The sequence below is a fragment of the Gymnoscopelus braueri genome (genome assembly GCF_963280865.1).
Source record: "Gymnoscopelus braueri genome assembly, chromosome: 17".
Lineage (NCBI taxonomy): Eukaryota > Metazoa > Chordata > Actinopteri > Myctophiformes > Myctophidae > Gymnoscopelus > Gymnoscopelus braueri.
Window position 1 is genome coordinate 37,353,770 of NC_137617.1, and position 19,985 is coordinate 37,373,754.

At 42.1% G+C, this 19,985-nt stretch overlaps 1 protein-coding gene across 2 annotated transcripts in view; it reads right to left on the reverse strand.

Annotated features, from left to right (window-relative positions):
• Positions 1-7,535: 7,535 nt before the first annotated feature.
• The window catches only part of cpxm2 (carboxypeptidase X (M14 family), member 2), a 50,838-nt gene continuing 38,388 nt past the window's right edge, over positions 7,536-19,985 (reverse strand). For both annotated transcript variants that reach the window (XM_080454348.1, XM_080454347.1), the window contains exons 9-14: positions 19,492-19,688; positions 17,274-17,453; positions 14,376-14,673; positions 13,116-13,255; positions 11,885-11,984; positions 7,536-8,948 (exon numbers count right to left, since the gene is read on the reverse strand). In XM_080454348.1, the coding sequence (XP_080310474.1) occupies positions 8,692-8,948; positions 11,885-11,984; positions 13,116-13,255; positions 14,376-14,673; positions 17,274-17,453; positions 19,492-19,688 (1,172 nt within the window). In that variant the 3' untranslated portion in view covers positions 7,536-8,691. The remainder of the gene's footprint in view (positions 8,949-11,884; positions 11,985-13,115; positions 13,256-14,375; positions 14,674-17,273; positions 17,454-19,491; positions 19,689-19,985) is intronic.

The window sequence follows — 19,985 nt, forward strand, 5'->3', positions numbered from 1 at the left end:
GAGAACTATCCCTTTAACAAAGTTATGTCCGTGTTTCCATGTCCTTGAGTCCATATAAGACGTGATGCGCACCTTTCACAAGCACTTTCAAAGTAAAAGTACTTTTCAAAGAAGAACTTTGAAAGTAAATGCATAATGACTCTCCAGCCACCATTAACAGACCACAGTAGCATACTGATCACCAAACATTCCCTCTTCCCCTCAGCAGAGTTTTCCGTCTCTCTGATTGCTTGGTCAAGCAATGGTCAAGCAATCAGAATGATTGTAGTGGTTGCTGTGTGGACCTGCATGGTTCATCATGTTGTCCTCAAGTTGCCCAGAAGTATCCTTAAATGCACATTGTAGGCTACTCACACAAATGGCAGTGCTTCATTAGTTATATATCATCACTGCTGTCATTCAAAGAACATGTTAACCACATAAACCCTAACATCCATATTTTGGACATGTCATAATGTGACACATTCAGTGATAATAGGCAAAAATTTGGACAAAATAGATTTACAAACTTGCACACGACACGTTGTGAGCTTCTAGATCGGCTATTTTCAGCAAAGGAGACCAAGTTTATTATACATGCAGACATTGTTACTTTTTACATTAATACAATACTCCTTTGGGCCTAAAAGCCAGCACGCACGCAGCATGCACATAATATGGATTATTACGCTTGCAATATGCCATGTAGGATATAATTACACAACGTTTTCCCCAAGAGCGTCCTCCCTCTGTTTGTTGATCTGTCCCCTTTGATGTCCTTCAAGTCTGCTCGAGCCCACCATGAGCCTAATCTGCTTTAGCAGCTCAGCAGCGCTGGTTGAGAGGGAGGTTAAGAGCTGGTTGAACGCTGTTTCTTGCCACTCCGCTCCTGTGATATCCAGACAGACCAACCATGCACACACTTCAAAGGTTGGACAGACTTCTGAAGGAAGTGCTGGCCTTTGAACTGCATGCAGGCGCAGGGGTCAGCTGTTCCCTGCAGTGTCTTTTTTTGCACAGCTATACCAGCAGACAGGGGTTTCAGCACTCATCCTCCGCCACCAGCATCCTCCACGGCACGCCCCACCTCCTTCCAGGAATCTTATGCAACCCATATGGGAGATATGGGCTGGAGGAGCTCAAACTGGAGCATATGAGATCCCTGCTGCCGACAGGTACCATGATGAGACTTGGGTCCGATAGTTTTGGAAAATCACTGTGTGACTGTGTGTGTGACTGTGTGTGTGTGTGTGTGTGTGTGTGTGTGTGTGTGTGTGTGTGTGTGTGTGTGTGTGTGTGTGTGTGTGTCCGTGTGTGCGTGTGTGTGCGCGTGTGCGCGTGTGCGCGTGTGCGCGTGCGTGCGTGTGTGTGGCCACCTAGATCCTAGAATATAACAACATGCCAGAAAGTTCAACAGCCAGTTTAGACTCATCTAATCTGGGTTGCCCTGAATGGTTATAACCCTTCAATCTGGTATAACAACAATCTTATAGGAAGTAATTATAATCTGTGGTCGGGGTGCAGATATGCCCATATAATATATGGACTTTACATTTGTTCGTTGTCAACGCAATAACCTGGCAAAGATGGGCATGCTAATAACGCATTGTGAAACGCAGCGTTATCTAAAAACACATTATCAACACGTATACACAAATGCCTAGTAGGCTACAGTTGATGCAATGCCACACTCATGCAGTGTAATATCACATTCGGCCTCTTTCACAGCCCTTGGGTATAGGTCAGAATGAGTTTCACTGTCTTCAAATTGAAACAAACATGTACGAAAAAGAAGATGCACGTTTGAGAATCATTTAAACGCAATGCATTACACTTTACTATACTTGTGTCAGGCTTACTCCACTAAGGGGGGAATGTGGGGTTCTAATAATCTGACCATGAAAATGAAATAATAAAGTTATCTATGTCACCTAGGTTGAAGTGATGTCATGCAACCTTTTCAGTTAATCTGTTTCCTCTGTCCTGATTGGATAAAATTGGCATCCCGACCTGAAAATGCATTTTCTGTTTAATAAAGAGCTGGAGGGAAATGGAGACTCCTGTTTCTCAACAAACACAGCGATGAGTACTATCAGCTCAGTGGCATTGTGGTTAGAGTGTCCACACTGAGACTGGGAGGTCAGGGTTCGAGCCCTGTCCGGGTCATACCAAAGACTCCAAAAAATGGAACCCATTCCCTCCCTGCTTGGCACTCAGCATCAAGGGATGGATTGGGGGTAAGTCCCTGCGATATACTAGCGTCATGTCCAGGGGGTGTACTTGTACATCAAGCTGCCTCCCGATAAGGAAACAGGAGGAGATAGGCTCCTGCCCTAAGGGCCTCAGGGCTCGGCAAGGCTTACTATCAGAATACATCGTTATTTAACGCTTATTTTAACCAAAGAAAATCCCTTACCCTGCCTTTAATCTAAAATGTGCTTGCTTGACATCTGGAGGCAACATCCAGAAGGGCAATATAGTCTTCCAAACAAAACAAAAAAAGCAAAACGGTGAGTTGAGACACAAAATAATGTGTTTGTTGTCAGATACTCCCTATAGAAAACACTCTGTGAAAGCAAGTTATTGTGTTGCCATGTCTTCTTATTATAAGCGACTTTGGGCTTCTTTTTCAGTTAAGTTGTGTGTAAATATTGGTTTGATTGATTGAATATTTTATCGGGCAAAAAAAAAAATGTAACATTACAATTACATTAAAAATACTTTGACTAAAAGGTCCGGCCAAAAAAGTCCTTGCGGTCTTGTTTCCATTGGTATTGAATTCATAGTCATATAGCACCAAACAAACAAAAACTAATTGCTGGTTGCGTTTTTTGGGCTTGTTTCTAAAGTGTAGTTGCTTATTTGGGCTTGCTTCCAATTTCTTTAAAGGGGTAGTTCACCCCCCAAATAACTTTTTTTCTATTGATTACTCACCCCATGGAGCCTTGAATTAATGGATATTTTTTTGTTTTTGTCGCATTCCTTCCTTTATTATTTGATTATAATAAATTTAGCCCCATTGATTCCGGTAGGAGACACAAATGCATTTGTGTCTCCTACCGGAATCAATGGGGACACATTTATTATAATCAAATTATTGGCTTAGGAATGTGACAAAAACAAAAAAATATCTATGAATTCAAGGCTCCAGATGGTCAGTAATCAATAGAAAAAAAATTATTTTGGGGGTGAACTACCCCTTTAAATTATTATTTAAACCAGTGGTTCTCAAATATTTTCATGTCATGGACCCCAAAATTAATCTGTATTTGTCCCTAACCCCCATTTGAAAATGTTTTGTGCCAGCAGGGAGCCCTTTACCACTTGTGTTTTTTAAATAGCAGATCTACAAGCTCACAACGCGTTGTGAGCTTGTAGATCATACAGTATATAGGTTTAAAGTGCATATAGTCGCTTCTTGTGGGCTTGTTTTCCTAGAGACACATGTTGCTTATGTCTCTCACAAAATCTGGCAACACTCCCTCCAGGCTTCACGCGGGCTCTTTAAACTCATCCGGTAGCCCCGCCCCCTTCTCCCCAACACCTGCTGAAAACAAAACAGACTGACTGTCACAACAACTCACAAGCTCCATTATGTTTGAAGTAAATAAAGTGAAATAAACAACTTGTAATGTAACGTTCCACCTCAGGGAAGTTGAAGATAGAGCTGTCAGTGTTGTCAGGAAGTTTAATACTGCTGAGTCACACACCTAGTGACAGCTGAGAGACTCGTTGTGACAAACTGCGTTGGTCGTTTTGTTTTGTTTACAACAACCAGTATAGAAGACGCTTTGATCTTGCCGCAAAGCGGGGCTTTCCAACTATTCACCACCAGGTGACTTAATTTACATGCAATACTAGAACAGAACTGTGTCTAATGTCGCTTTCTATTTCATCTCTCAATTTATTTCAAGGCATACCCTTGAGGAGTGGTTCTCAACCTGTGGGTTCGGGGTCCCCACAAGATGTTTTTTCGGGGGGGGGGCAGATGACAGTGAACTGACAATTTAAGGAAGTTTAAGACCTTTCTTATACTATACTATAAAGACGGGTCAAACATTGGCCAAATTGCAAATTATGTAAGAGGCACCAATTGTGAAAATAGCAGATCTACAAACTCACAATGGTGAGCTTGTAGATCGGCTATTTTCACAATATTTATCAAACTTGTCAAACTAAATGTAATGCCTCAACTCCTACAATTCCAAGTGCTTGTCAGGGTGGGGGTCCCCAGTTCAAATATGAATATTTTGGCGGGGACCCCAGTTCAAATATGATTATTTTGGGGGGTCACAGCCTTAAAAGGTTGAGAACCACTGCCCTAGTTGTCAGATTTGTAGGTGTAGCTCTCTTTTATAATGTGTGCATGTAAAAAAAGACAAATGTTTACTATTATACTTTTTATTTGTTTGATGAAATTAAAGCATTTATGAATGACTTTTTCAAATTATAACAAAAAGAAGGACTCGATTTTAGCAAATGTTTCTGAGCTGGAAGAAGCATGATTTTGCAACCCTTGTCTCTTGACCATTGAAGGAAAGGTCATGTACATATAGTATGCACGTATCTATCTACATAGCCTATGTCTACTGTAGCTGTATAAAAAGTAGGCTACTCTGCTCAATCTAGGCATTATTGTTTTCTTTTGTAAGTGCGGTTCTACCGGTATGGCAGTAATTATCACACAATTTACAGTAAAAAAAGCATAACATGTCACCGTCCAACCGACCGTACTATATTCATGTAAAATATTGAAAATATTCTATGAGAAATCCAAAGGGTCATACAACCCCCTGCACAATTTAGAGTTTGTTGAGCGTCAATATTTGATAATGTTGATGTGTATTTGGGTGTGACGGAGCCCAGGAAGAATAACCATGCTTAGGCAAGTGCAAATGGGGATCCATAATAAAGTAAAGTAAAGTAAATATCTCATTTGTTTAGAAGCAATTGAAATTACAAATCACAAATGCACTAGACGGTGGTTGAATATCTGACTAACTATCCAAATTAAAACCAACTTTAGCGTGCGGCCTGTTCAGTGACTGTATCTGGCTCTGGAATACTTTGTATGTTGTGACAGAATACAGTCTTTTCCTAATAAGGTTGTTCTCTGTTTTTTCCTCTCCCCCTGCCCCCCCCCCTCCCCCCCTTAGAAAAGCGCTATACAAATTCCAGGTATTATTATTATTATTACTGCCATTGACACCAGGAACTCCAAGCAGGGGAGGAAAGTACCGGCGAGCTAGCCAGATGTATGGAGGATCGACGAGACTGGAGACGCTGCTGGAGCTGGGTTCATCCGGGGATGAACTAGAGTGAAGGGGGCTCTACTGTATCTCTCTATCCATGGGTTCCAAAGTTTGACCCTGGCCATCACTTACACAACTGATGAAGTCAAATAGAAGACAGCTCAAGGTAGGAACTTTTCCGCTGCTGCTGCTGCTGCTGCTGCTTGTGTCGTATGCTGTATGTGATTCAAGCTGTTGTACTATTTGCTGTCATTTTTGGACCCAACGACTGGGTGGCAATGAAACAGCAGTGGAGCTGCTGTTTCAGTCACACAGTGATTTTCCAAAACTATCGGACCCAAGTCTCATCATGGTACCTGTCGGCAGCAGGGATCTCATATGCTGCAGTGACTGTTTCTTGCTCTGTATTTGAATGCTGATGTGAATCTACTGTTTGTTGTTGTGTTGTGTTGTGTCTGCCATTGAAGGTAGTGGGTTGTAACAGGGAACAGTACAGTATGTGGAGTATGTCACACTATATGTGTGAGGTTGCTATTTCTGTTTTAAGTTGAAGCCAGAGGTTATGGGCTTTGACATAAAGCTGCTGTTGAAAGTTGTGATCTGTGGCAGAGTGGCTGTATTGGTTCATGGCTGGCTTGGGGGAAACACCTCTGTCTATGTAGGCCTATTCCTCATTGCTACTTTTCTTTCTTTCTTTCTCTCTCTCTCTCTGGATAGGAACCTTGTTTTTTATTTTATTTCTTGGCTGTGTCATATATTGACCCACTTTTGAGTGAAACAAAGGGTAAATGTAGCTTTTCAGACCTGTTGCTGTCATAGAGCTATATAAAAAATGGATTCTGTTCCCCAAGGGTACGTCAGACGTACGCACTGTGTTGTTGACGTTGTTTGCGGTGCGTGGTACATCTATGCCTTCCATATTGATGGTGTGCTTGGCCTTGGCTGTGTTTGGAAGACTGGCTGGGCTATTAGAAGTGGCCAGAGAATCCATCAACCGGAAGGGATCAATCACACAGAAACCCAACAACGGTTACTGGACTATAAGGTTGTGGAATGACAATGAGTACAGGGCTCTTGATAGCCCTTCGATCCTCCTCCCTGTAAGAGAAAAGCTCCAGTGTTTGTTGAGAAGTGTCAGGTCAGATTTTATAATGTTGAGAGAGGATTTAATATCTACTTTTTCCACTGACTGCACCGTTACATTCTTCAATCCCGGCCTTAATAATGATGGTGAAAACTTTGATCCTCTAATCATCTCTCCTCTCAATCACACTGATTAGACCAATCCTCAGCTTTACATTAAAAGGTTAGTTTTCATTTAAAACAAATAATTTGTATATTGCAGGGTTAATTTACTGGCTTATATTAAGTCAACTATCCTTTGAAATCAAGCATATGTAACTGTTGTTCATATTAGATTAGTATTATATTAAACTTGAGAACTTTGCATGGCTGAAGTACAGCCAGTAAGACTCATAAGGTAATGGACTTAACCATTGAATCAAATAATTAGCTTAAAATCTATTCTATGTTTGTGACACTGATTAAATCTTGTCTGCATTTCTTTCTTAGGACTTGATTGTACACTATATTACATTTTTATTGCACTGAACAATAATACCTGAGTATTGAAAGTACCTTTGAACTTCTCAGATGGTAATTAACAGAGGGTAATTAACATTTCTGATGGACCAAAAAGCATTTTGAGTTCACACTATATACAATAACAGCAATGTATCGTTTGAAGTTGTAATGTTACTCTAAGGAATTAATTATTATGTTCTGCTCTGTTCTAGATGGGTTCTGTGGGTGGTCATTCTGGTCAATGTGCCACCATAGAGACTGGTGTACTGGATGTTGATTAAACGGTGATGGCATAATTTTGCTTGTGAAAACACACTTAAATGTTATTTATGTCAATTTTAGGTTGCATATACAGTCCCACATTATGTCATTTTGACCCAAAAGTTACCCACCAAGCCTCATGAAAACCCTCTCATCTATTCGAGTTATTTTGCACACACACGCACACACACACACACACACACACACACACACACACACAGACACACACACACACACACACACACACACACACACACACACACACACACACACACACACACACACACACACACACACACACACACACACACACACACACACACACACACACACACACACACACACACACACAGAGGACTGTCACAATACCGTGCCTTGGCTGCAGGCAGGGATATAATTCTGTTTATGCAGCACTTAATTTTGTAAAGAGAGTCTTGGCTGTCAGTTAAAGAAGTCCATTCAGACAAACATTATAGTTTATTAAATAATTTGCAAAAAGTAATGTGTTGTATAAAAACCACAAATCAGAGACAAAATGTCACTGAGTCAATGAAGTAACAATATAAAGGACTGCTTGTAAGGATGAAGCTTTTACTGTATAAGTTCTGCTGGTAAAAAAAGGTTTTGTAACGGCTTGTAAGGGTTATTATATAAAGGTCATTCCTCTTCTGGTTACCAAATAACGTTTTTGAGAGGAACTTTTACTTGGATATTCAAAGAGTTCAGTTCAAAGAGTGTGGTATAGTATCTGAATTCAGTGGACGGGCCCAGGGTGTACTTGAATATGAGATCAATGGAATGATATCAATGGACACATTATCAATACATTTAGTATGGCCCTTGAGTGAAACAAAGTCAGACAGCAAATGAGAAGAAAACCAGGTACTTACACAGAGCTTGCATGGCAAAACCAAACCAAAAAACAAGCGTAACATTTTTAACCACAGACCACCTAGACCATTGGTTCTCAAAGTGGGGTCCGGGGACCCCCAGGGGTACTTAAATTAACATTGATTTTACAATATAAATTGGGGTCCCAGAGATAGAAATGCCATTAAATGGGGGTCCGTAGCCTAATGCATGTCAAACTGGGGGTCCTTGAAATTAAAATGGTTGAGAATCACTGCTAGAGCCGTAAAAATCTTCTCTTATGGGGGGTCCCTGGCATATCTTTTCAAATGGGAGTCCGTGGGCTAAAAAGTGTCAATTTGGGGGTCCTTGACATGAACAAGTTTGAGAACCACTGCTATAGAGTCCCTGTTCTGGGTATGTCATAACGGGTGAACATTCGCCGAAAATAGCAAATCTACAAGCTTACAAGCTTGTAGATCAGCTACTTTCGGGCAAAGAGATTTGGGGTGTAGAGGGGGAAAAAAGGGAGTGGGCCTAGAACAGACCCAATGGGGGGGGGACCCCAGTCAACAAAGCATACAGGGTTTAAGTAGTTTTTAAGCAGCAGCCAATCTCAACGCGTTGCCTGCCTGTAAACGGCAACTCCATCAACAGTCTGTATGAATCGGCTCCAAATCCCAGGCTATATGAGTCTTGATCACAGCCCGATATGATGAGAGCAGAGAATCCTCGTCTATACCTCCTGCTCCCTCCCACGAGGTCCCTATGTCCCCGCACGTCGTCTTTGTCTGGGCCCGCCGGGCTGCTGCCTCCCGGAGAACCTGAGAGGCTGCTTGTTGAACCTCTCCATGATCTCCTTGATACGTGATAGGTTCGTCCGACTAATGGTGAAGTCGCACCGGGTGGCCCCCATCTCGTAGCCTACATCACACTTCCTAATGGAAGAGCTGTAGCCATCTGCCCTGGCTGTGACACGGTACTCTCCGGGGTTTAGCAGGCGCCAGTAGTCACCATCAGCCGCTGAGACACAAGCACACACACACGCACACGCACGCACGCACGCACGCACGCACGCACGCACGCACGCACGCACGCACGCACGCACGCACGCACGCACGCACGCACGCACGCACGCACGCACGCACGCACGCACGCACGCACGCACGCACGCACGCACGCACGCACGCACGCACGCACGCACGCACGCACGCACGCACGCACGCACGCACGCACGCACGCACGCACGCACGCACGCACGCACGCACGCACACACACACACACACACACACACACACACACACACACACACACACACACACACACACACACACACACACACACACACACACACACACACACACACACACACACACACACACACACACACACACACACACACACACACACAGTATCAGAGCAAGTGCATGAGAAAGAGACCGGGGGTGTGTGCCTGCATGTGTGTGTGTGTATGAGTTGATTTATTCGTTGTTTATAGGTGACTAAGCCTACATGTACTGTATGCGCTAATAATCACATAGGCTTGAAGTGTATTATTTAGTCGGACTGTTCCCCTGGGGTTTTTTTCAGCCTCTAAAACTTCCAAGTACAAACTGAAGTCATGGTAAAAAGGAAACATGGTTCTGGTCTACTCTACAGTATTTCCTGCAAAGAAGTATCGAGTGAGAGATAATCAGATGACAAAACAAACACACAATATGATCTACAAATAACCCAGAGCTATAGCCCAGTCTTGTACATACAAAGGTTTACCTTGTAAACATACACAAAAGGATGCACCTAGGGGCCAATTTGAGTTCTATATTTCACAGAAGTTTTTTATTTTAAAGATAGCTCTGCATCGTGTCATTGGATTGACGTGGCTTATCTCTGCCCAGCATGGTGCGTGGGCGTTGCTGTGAGCGAACTTGTGAACTGTGATCCATCGATTCAGTCATAAAAATGACAGCTTTACCTCCTCCCGATCATCAGTTCACCCAGCGCCCACACCGCGCCTCAGTACAACCGCTGAGCCCAATGAAATATGATGGCAGTGTCATGTCAGTGCCGTTGATGTACGGCTGGCCCCTCGACGGCGACACGTGCACATCTGCATTTGCATCAGTCGCTTTCCGGTGCAGCAGAAGGGCAAAGCTAATTGGTTGCTGTAAACGAGCCAATATAAAATGCTAATGAGTTGTAATTCCAGGAGCAGAGTCTGGGTAAACATCCTTCACATATTGATGTGCACCTCACCGCACTCCCTCGCCGTCTCCTCTTTGCTCCGCGACTGCGGATGATTCATTTGGAGTGAGGGACCAGTCATATCTTTTTATGTGCGGTTGGGGGTCGTTTCTGGAGGTACGAAGGTACACAGTCATGCTGTGTGGGTACCATCCCACACAAAGCCAAGACCCCGTTTTATTGCAGGGAGGTAGTTGGAAAGAGTTCTAAGAGTTTTAAGTTCTAAAAGTTCAACATGTTTTCTTGATGGCCGAAGGGGGGGCTATAATGATCTCCCAGAGGAAACGGTGGTTCGCGCAAAGTTCCAGGAATATTACTGGCTGGAAGTCCTGCTGGCCATTCGATTTCACGCTCTAAGTACAAAACGTTGAAGGCAGTATTTATTTATTTTTCATGAATTGGCAAAGACGACCTCGAGGCTGCACCTTTTGATGGCAAAATTCAGTGTGCGAGTGAGACCTGAGAGGGTTTGCCCGTAAAGTCAGTGTGATGCCAACAACCTTGTTAAGTATTTTATGCTGTTCCTTACAGTATCCTAGGAATGCTCTGAATGTCTATGTTTGATTTGTAAAAGAAAACTTAACAAAAAACTGGGGTGGCTGGCGGGGGCACATTTCCTTAACCACTTATATTGTTAAAACAACAAGCCATTGGCTTTCTTGTTTATTTTTAATCCTATTTAGTTGACCTTGTATTTGAACTGTACTTTCTTGTGCAAACTTTTAAATAAAGTGTTCAATCAATGTTATATACTTTTTCGTACCAAAAGAGCTGATCTACAAGCTAACTGCTATTTTCACTATTTTCTAAATTGTAATTAAAAGATGCTAACAAATACCAAATATTGACAAATTTGACCAAAATAGGGACACAAGGTTAATGGTTAACAAGCTTTTTATTTATTTATTATTATTGTTAAATTGTGATATTATCAAACATAAATTCCAAACATTGGATAGTCTACATTTCCCCAAAAAGAAATGCACATATTTAATTCAGTCTGACGTTGTAGGGGTAAAACGTATCCCCTCTGGCGATTTAAAACTGAACGAGCAATGTATTTGCATCAACTGCTAAGTGTTGTTAAGTGCTCTATGCTGCTCCTTACTGTATCCTAGGGGCTAACGAATGCTCTGTTGGTTGCTTGAAAGTGACTCATCCAGAGGAAATAAGCTCAAATGAAGAGTCGTGGGAATCACTTACGCCCCGGGGTACTGTAGCTCCCGCTATGCTTTCATTGCAAAAATATAAGCTTACTCACATACCTTTTCAGTTCACGGACACAAGACAAATAACATCCGCAAACTGCAAACTGGACACTGTTTTTTTTTGCTGTGAACACATTAATTGTGTTTGTTTTGCTGTTCTCTGCATGAATTAAACAGGAAATATCTGCTGCATGAAATATATAATCACATCGCATAGAGTAACACAGCTTGTTATGGTGTGGTGCCTAAGGGGGGAGCCATCTAGATGTACGTCCCCCGTATGTACAGTACAGTATGTCCTTCAGCTTTCTGTAAGTCCATCCTTCCATGTTTGTCCACAGCTAATCGTGCGAACCACTACACAGACTTGAGCCAAATTTCTTTTTTTTAAACTGTTGTCATCCTTATGATGTCATCAATATGATGTGATGTCAGAGATTCACAGGGAAGCCGTGAACCTGGCTGAAGCTATAACACGTTCAGGTTTAATGTGATGAAGTGAAGTACCTGTGCGTATATCATGGTTGATTCCCTCAACAGAGATGATGGCATTGGGAACAGCACGCCCCTGCAGGTCCCTCACAACACCTTTGATCCCACGGTGCGCCTGCAAATGAAAAGCGTTATGCCTCTTATCACCAAAGCTTTTTAACATAACCTCTGCTATCTTTGGCGGTGCCTTGATGGCGTCATAATGGCAGATTTTACACTTGGTTGTATGCTGAAAATAACATTGTGAGCTCAACACCTGAGCGCAACCAAACATAAAATGAGTTCTATTTTAGCCTTGTTTTTATTATATTATATTATTATATTATATTTAGTCTTAGTTTTAGTCAGCATAGCTTAGTTTTTATTTAGTTTTTATTTAGTTTTCATCAGTGAAAAAAGGTAGTCGACGAAGATATTTCGTTATAGTTTTAGTCGACGAAATCAACACTGTTGGGCATGGGGGAGCACTTGTCTTGTTTCACTCGACATCCTGTGTATATGTGCAATTTTGAAACGGTAACATTTGCCAATCCGGACACTGACAGCGTGTTCGTCGATGTGCGAGGCTATCGGCTGCTCGGCACGGGCATGCACTCACTCGTCCTATAGCTGCCCACTCGGGCGTGCCTCACAAGCTTCGTGGCCTCGATGTTGGCGCACATGCCTCGTCTTCAAGTGTAGAAAGGCATGCATTTATTCAGTTGAGAGTGAAACAAAGTGAGCGCCCCATCCCTTCCGGCCCATCCATGGATCTAGCACTAACCGCCTCAGAGCATTCTGTCTGTGTCATTATTTCCCGCATTTCTCAGCAGACCAGTATCTCTTACTTTGACATATATATATGATGTGTATGCAAAGTATGATGAAGACTTATGATTTATCTGTACATTTCAGCATTAAAATGTAAACACTGAGTGAGCTGCCTCGTTTGATATCATAAGTCAAAGGCACTTTACCTACTGCCATTCACTTCAGGGATTTACTCCCAAATGTCAAGAAAGACATTAGTTTACAATAAATCAGCATTGTGAGGCTTCAAGGAAAGATGCTTGAGCACTCCACAGATAAGAATGTCATCAGTGTAAGAAGTTGGAGTGCTGTGAATACAGCATTTTTGCACAAAACAAGACTCCATGCAGGTCAAAAAGTGAAGTCACACTTCCTAAATATAGTTCCAAAATGAGACACGACCGAATGTGTGTGTGTGTGTGTGTGTGAATGTGTGTGTGTGTGTGTGTGTGTGTACCTGCTCCATGAACACAAGCAGTGATTCACGATTGTTTTCCCACTCCTCCGGAAGTTCACTCTCGTGAGGGAATTTGTCACAACCCACGTACATCGACAACTCAAAACAATTGGTGTGCAAGTAGCTGAAGTCATTAATACCTGCCGAAAAAAAGACAATGACACCGTTGGCAAACAACCAAGTTAAGATATACTAGATATCATTTGTTAAGATATACTAGATATCATTTGTTAATAGGTAAGATTAATTAGTTAAGAGTTAGAAGATATAGACCTATATTTAACCACTTTAATCATATATACTTGAGCGGTTCCCCCAGGGCCCTATAATTGGTCCGCTCATTTTTTTCCCTCTATACCAAATGTCTTTGCCGAAAATAGCTGAGCTCGCAAGCCGAGCTCAAGCCAAGCCGAGTCATAGCAATGCAACGCGTCGATTGGCTATTTTTGCCAAATGTTAGCCCCAGAATAGGGACACTAGGGTTCATTTGGTTCAAGCAATAACTCACAAGATGCCATGGTATGGTATATTGTCATTGTAAGGGGCTAATGATGCCCCATATTAGGTGTGATATATTATGACATTACTGTATACCAATGCTTGCTGGTAGTGGGTTATTGCTTCTATACAGTGATTACCAAATAGGGCAATATGAAAACCATAAACATTTCCCAATTAAAAATGGTTTTAATAAGGCGGTTGCTATGCAAAGTTTACATTTAGAATTTCCTTAGTTAGGCTATTTTTTTGCTATTTGTCATACGCAGAACTATACATGGTTAAAGGCATAGTTACTTATTTTCTATTAATTACACACCCCATGAAGCCTTGAATTCATGGAGATTTTTTAGTTTTTGACGCATTCCTGAGCCAATAATTTGATAGCCTTGGAAACCCATGCCATGCCTTTTTTTTATTTTTTATTATTTGATGACCGGATGTATTTCCGGTAGGAGACTCAAAGAGTCTACTTTGAGTCTCCTACCGGATACATTAGCATCTTTCCGCCGGTAATCAAATTATTGGCTTAGGAATGCGACAAAAACAAAAAAAATCTCTATGAATTGAATGCTTGGTGTGTAATTGATAGAAAATATGTTTTCTTTTGGGTGAACTACTCCTTTTAAGAAAGAAGTCCCTGCCACCGTTTTGTTTTATTTTCAAACAAACTGAACCCTGCTGAGAAATGGCTCGTTAACACCATGTTCGCTGGAAGCGAGCCAGAACCCCGGGGCCGCGCGAAATGAAACGGACACTAACTGCCTGCCGCCGTGTGCCAGGACGCCCCGTTGATGGTGCCGTCCTCCTTGGCGAAGTCCTCGGTGTGGCAGACGCGTCGGCTGGCGTCGGTCATCAGCCGGTGGGTGGAGGCGTACGAGAAGGCCAGCCAGCGGAAGACGTGGTCGTCCGGCGTGGGGGTCTGCTCCCGGGTCACGCCCTGGGAGCGCGTGCGGTCGTAGGGGAAGGTCACCACCAGCTCACCTCCCTGGAGGTTGCCGCCCAGCACGAAGGGTATCTTCTCCATCCATGCCACCAGCGCTCGCGTCTCCATGGCAACCTAGAGGCGGTGATGTGCAGTGGTGTAAAGTAACTAAGTTTACTCAAGTACTGTACTTAAGTACACTTTTGAGGTACTTTTACTTTACAGGAGTATTTCCAATTATCAGTCCTTTTACTTCTACTCCACTACACAGGCAAATATTGTACTTTTACTGCACTACAATTATTTGAAAACTTGAGTTACTAGTTACTTTGCAGATATAAATCATTCTACAGTATTATAAAACATACATTAACCACTTTAGCCCTATTTTATACCTACAGTAGGCTATTTGAAAATAGACGATCTACAAGCTCACAACGCTGTGAGCTTTTAGATCTGCTATTTTCAAACATTTTAGTACTTTTACTTTTGGTACTTTAAGTACATTTTGATACCAATACTTTTGTACTTTTACTCAAGTACATTTTTAATTCCGGACTTTTACTTGTAACAGACTACTTCTACATTGCAGTATTGATACTTTTACTTAAGTAAAACATGTGAGTACTTTTTTGTGTGTGTGTGTGTGTGTGTGTGTGTGTGTGTGTGTGTGTGCGTGCGTGCGTGCGTTTGGGGGCGGGGGATTCATTTGTGCATCGTGTGAGTACCAAGACTGGTTTAATTAACTCCGGGACATTGAAAACAATTTGTTGCTGTCGGGCAGAAACCTCGTATCTCCATATTTCAACTTTTCATGTTCCCAATTAACATTACTGTGGTTTCATAAACTATATGCCCTACTTCGTCATACTACGGTATCACACAAAAGTAGAAAAAATTGCCGATCTACAAGCTCACAACGAACGCATCAACTTTTCGCAGCTATTTTCAAAATGTTTGAACTTGTTTGAAAATGAAAGGGTTTTAACTGCCTGTGGAGTTTTTATAAGTATTGAACCAATGAAAAGTATTAACATGAGCTTATGAGTAAAGAAGAACTACATTGGAACACATGTTATTTTGTTCCATTTCTTGAAAAGTAGCGTTTTTTTGTACATACGAGGTTTCGCAACCCGACAGTGACGGATTGCAATTTCCTTGCATTGTAATCTCACGGGGGGGGGGGGGGGGGGGGCAGGGGTGTCAGTGCAGTGACATACACTATTATGGTATCAAACAAGGCAATGCAGCCATAATTTAACAGCACAGTTTAAAAATAAAAAAAGCCTCAAAAGTTAAAGACCCCCCATATAGGAAAAATCCCTGCTGTTTAATCTAAAAAGAGAACAAATAATCTCCAGCAGTTGGCAAGCCCTGCATCGAACCAACGGCTCATATTTGCATTTATATGCAAGCTATAATTAGAAAACAGGAGGGATATTGCCCCGCTCTCTGTGTGCGCTCACATTGTTTACCAGCTGTACTATCTCTAAAGGCCCTGGCTGGCAAGAAGAATGAGGACGTTTTTTTCACAGCTTCCTGAGCACAGATGAGCATCCCAGAGCTTTTCATGTCCCCGCAGCTGCAGCAGCAGCAGCTATTCCTGAGGCTGGCGCGTGACTCGCTGGTGCTCTCGGCATAACGTCAAAAACACCCGCGAGGCAGAGTCTTTTTATAGGCCTCCGGGCTTGAATTAGTTCACAGCCGCTTCGTCGAAAATACCCCCATCTCTCCAGAAATAGATCCTCGCTTGAATGACTCGACAACGCAACGCGGCTGCTTTGTCCTTCCCTTCAGAGGCGTCACTGTCTGATCTGTTTTGTTGCGTTTGTAAAAAGGATGATTGTCAATTAAAACATGAGCGCTTATCAATTACCACACCTGTGTCTTTGCACGGTGACGGAAATGGCATTAACTTTTTACTTTATTGCCGTGGTTGATTGTCATTTTTATACAATCGTATTCTTTATGGCTACGCCGGAGACGGCCCTGGCCATTATGTTTTCGGATTGTCTGTCCATCTTTATGGTCCGTCCGTCTGTATGTCCCATTGAACGCAATATCTCGGGAACACTGAGAGGGAAGTTGATTATATGCCTCACAAACGTCCTTTTGGACTCGAGGAATGAACTGATTAGAAATTGGTGGTTAACGCATCGGTCAAGTTCACTGTGACCACCCAACATAAAATTCCTGCAAAGTCTTCACTACATATTTCAACTTTATATTTTTTATAAATCAGTTGACTGATATGTATACATGTAGCAACATATGTTTTTCGTAAGTCGTCCTTGGACCCCAGGAAGACCTGCTGACGTTAAGGCATCAGCTAATGGGGATCTGTTTAAATAAACAAATAAATATATGAGTCTGGACAGACATGAATGAAAACTGTGAAAAGTGATTGCAATGTTCATGTTTGTTGATTAGAGACATATAAAGCTATAATATTTTAATTTGAGCAATGTGCACTGGCCTAGCATTGAGATTGTGTATGCAAGGTTTCAATTCTGGTTTGGCCCTTTTTATTTGCTGGCCCTGTCGGGCTACACGTCTGTGGATACACGTCTGGTACAGATGATCAATTTGTCTAGCTGTCATCAAAGCAAAATGTAAAATTACAAACCACAGCTTGACGGGCTATCAACATCTTACAGTGATGTGAACAACTATTGTAGCTTTAATATAAAGTTTCAAAATAAAAACTTGTAGGCTACACAGCCTGTGTGACTGACCGTGGCGTTCTTGTTCTGGTACCACTCGGGGATGGGCACGTGGTGGTTCCGCATCTTGCGCGGTATCCACTTCTTGGCCTCGGCCTCCCACAGTAGGGAGTTGAGGTCTGGGAAGTTGTGGTGGATATCCATTCCATCCTGGCTCCATCGCCCCAGAGACCAACCGCTGAGCTCCGAACCCTGAGGGGAAGGAGAGGGACCACAGCAACAGCATGCAGACACATGTTGACAACAACAACATCCAAGAAGGATGGGGAAATGAGAAGCAACTGTGCCACATGTGTACACAGTACACTGTAAAAATCCTTAGTGTATGGCAGCAGTGGTTCTCAAACTTGACTCATGTCAAGGACCAGCCAAAATCATATGTATTTGGCCGCGGACCCCCCATCTAAAAAAATATTGTTCCAGGGACCCCCAGAAGCAAAGATTTAAGGTGAAAATGTTCGCTTTAAAAATATATATATATTCAAAGATTTGTGCACATTTTCAAGATTTTTCAAAAATAGCAGATCTACAAGCTCATAGCGCGGCACTCGGTGCCGCGCTATGAGCTTGTATATCTGCTATTTTTGAATAGCTAAAGTATAAAATAATATTTAAAGTGGTTAAAATGATTGTGACGCTATATTAACTACTTCTGTTGGGGACCCCCCTGGTACCCCCCGACCCCCCTGGTACCCCATAACCCCCCTGGACCCCCACTTTGAGAACCAATGGTGTATGGGTCCTTTTTACAGCATTGCAGACCTGTCCATGCCCGCGTTCACCACCGAAATGGGGAAAACGCATTGGAGGAGCAGTAAACTGGAACTCGCTACCCTCGACGATAAAGAGCACCCAGCAGCCGTCTCCTTTTTTAAGAAGAAGGTCAAAGCATGCAATGTTGCAGAATAGTATGGACACTTATACTTATAATGAGATCCTTTTTATTCATGCTGTAAGTAGTGTAGCTCTAGAGTGTTTTTTTATGTATTGTTGTACTGCCTGTATTTGTTATGCATTGTTGTCTCAGACCAAGGACCAGAATGGAAATAAGTCTCACGACTTTGTTGTGTTTATATCCTTGACGTTTCTCCGATAAACACGTAACATGTGTTTTTCTTTAATGACGTCTAATATGATCAAATCAAGTTGAAGTCAAATCATTTGGTTACATTCGTACCCCCTCTGAGTAACAGATGGATGAATTTACTGTTTACACACATCGGGCCTTAAAATGACTTGCTGTCTTCTTTCATTGTGCAGACATGCTTTTCATCTGGGTTGCTCATTCTTCATTACTGCACTGAGCCTTTTTCATCACACAGTGATGAGGTTAATTTTGTTAATTTATGCATCCAAGCCTGCGAGTGTCTCAGTGATATCTTATATCGGTTCATGTCCAGATAGTTTTCAGCACGATTCCATTAAAATGTGTGCAAATGCACTGATTGTACGGCAACATTCTTTAGTTTTATATATGCGTGCGTGCGTGTATAAACATTACCGAAAACATAAGCTCTCTGACAAATAAAGGTTTATAACACTTACACGTTTTGTTCAGCAAGATAATCTTCACAAATGAACACCACCTTCACGATTTTTGAAGCATAAATGCAACCGTATGCAAAATGCAAAAGTAAGAAGCTAATGTTGGGCTATAAACTATCTACACCACGGCTGCATGACCTCAACGTCATCACCACTAATGCTCCGTGTTTGACGTGATGACATTTAATGTCCCCGACAAGTAGTCTCATTTAGCCACTTGTTAGCAACTGCTTTTTTTGAGACATTTTAAAGCTTCAAAATTCACGAGTAAGGTTTTCACTGGCATATTTTTTGACGTAGAACAAAACGTCTCTGAAACTCATGTTAACCCCAGACCTTATTTCAAGCATCTAACAAAAAAAACAAAAAACAACAACCAACCAAACAAAGACTTGCAAAAACACATTACTGGGTTTTAGGACTCTAAACTTAGATATTATATTATATTATATTATATTATATTATATTATATTATATTATATTATATTATATTATATTATATTATTTAACATGGAGTATATCTTCAATATTCATTCATCCATTTTCATGCAGACACCTGCCATATACAGTAAATATACCTACATATAAATTCAGTGAGTAACAGGGAGGACAGAGGGGGTGTGTTTGCCCCAAGTATAGGTCAGTGCATGATGCAGTGTGGTCTGTAAGGGTCTCTCAGACCTACCACTTCAAAGGCTTTCTCGTACCCATCGGGGTTGACGGACGGTACCAGGTGGATCCTGGTCTCCTCCACCAGGTGGCGTACCCGCGGGTTTCCGGACAGATACTCCAGGCACATGAACTGCATCAGTAGCAGCAGCAGCTCCCGGCCCAGGACCTCATTACCATGGGAACCCGCTGTGTAGCGAAACTCTGGCTCGCCTTGGTTCATGCATGGGGATGAAGAGAGATTAGGGAATGAAGGAGAAAGATTAAAGTGTGCAACTGAACCCACTCCAGTAAAAATTGAGAGTGTTACAAGGATCCCTGGCTAATAAGACACATTATGCCTTAATACATTATAATTACCATCTATAACTAACATGTAGAATTACTAAATATTTTAGAAATAGTTCATCCTTTACTTAAAGGGGGACAACGCCCGTCACAAGTTGATGATGTCATTTGTCCATGTGTGGTCCAGCCCTATGGAATGTTTACAATATTTAAATTATTTTT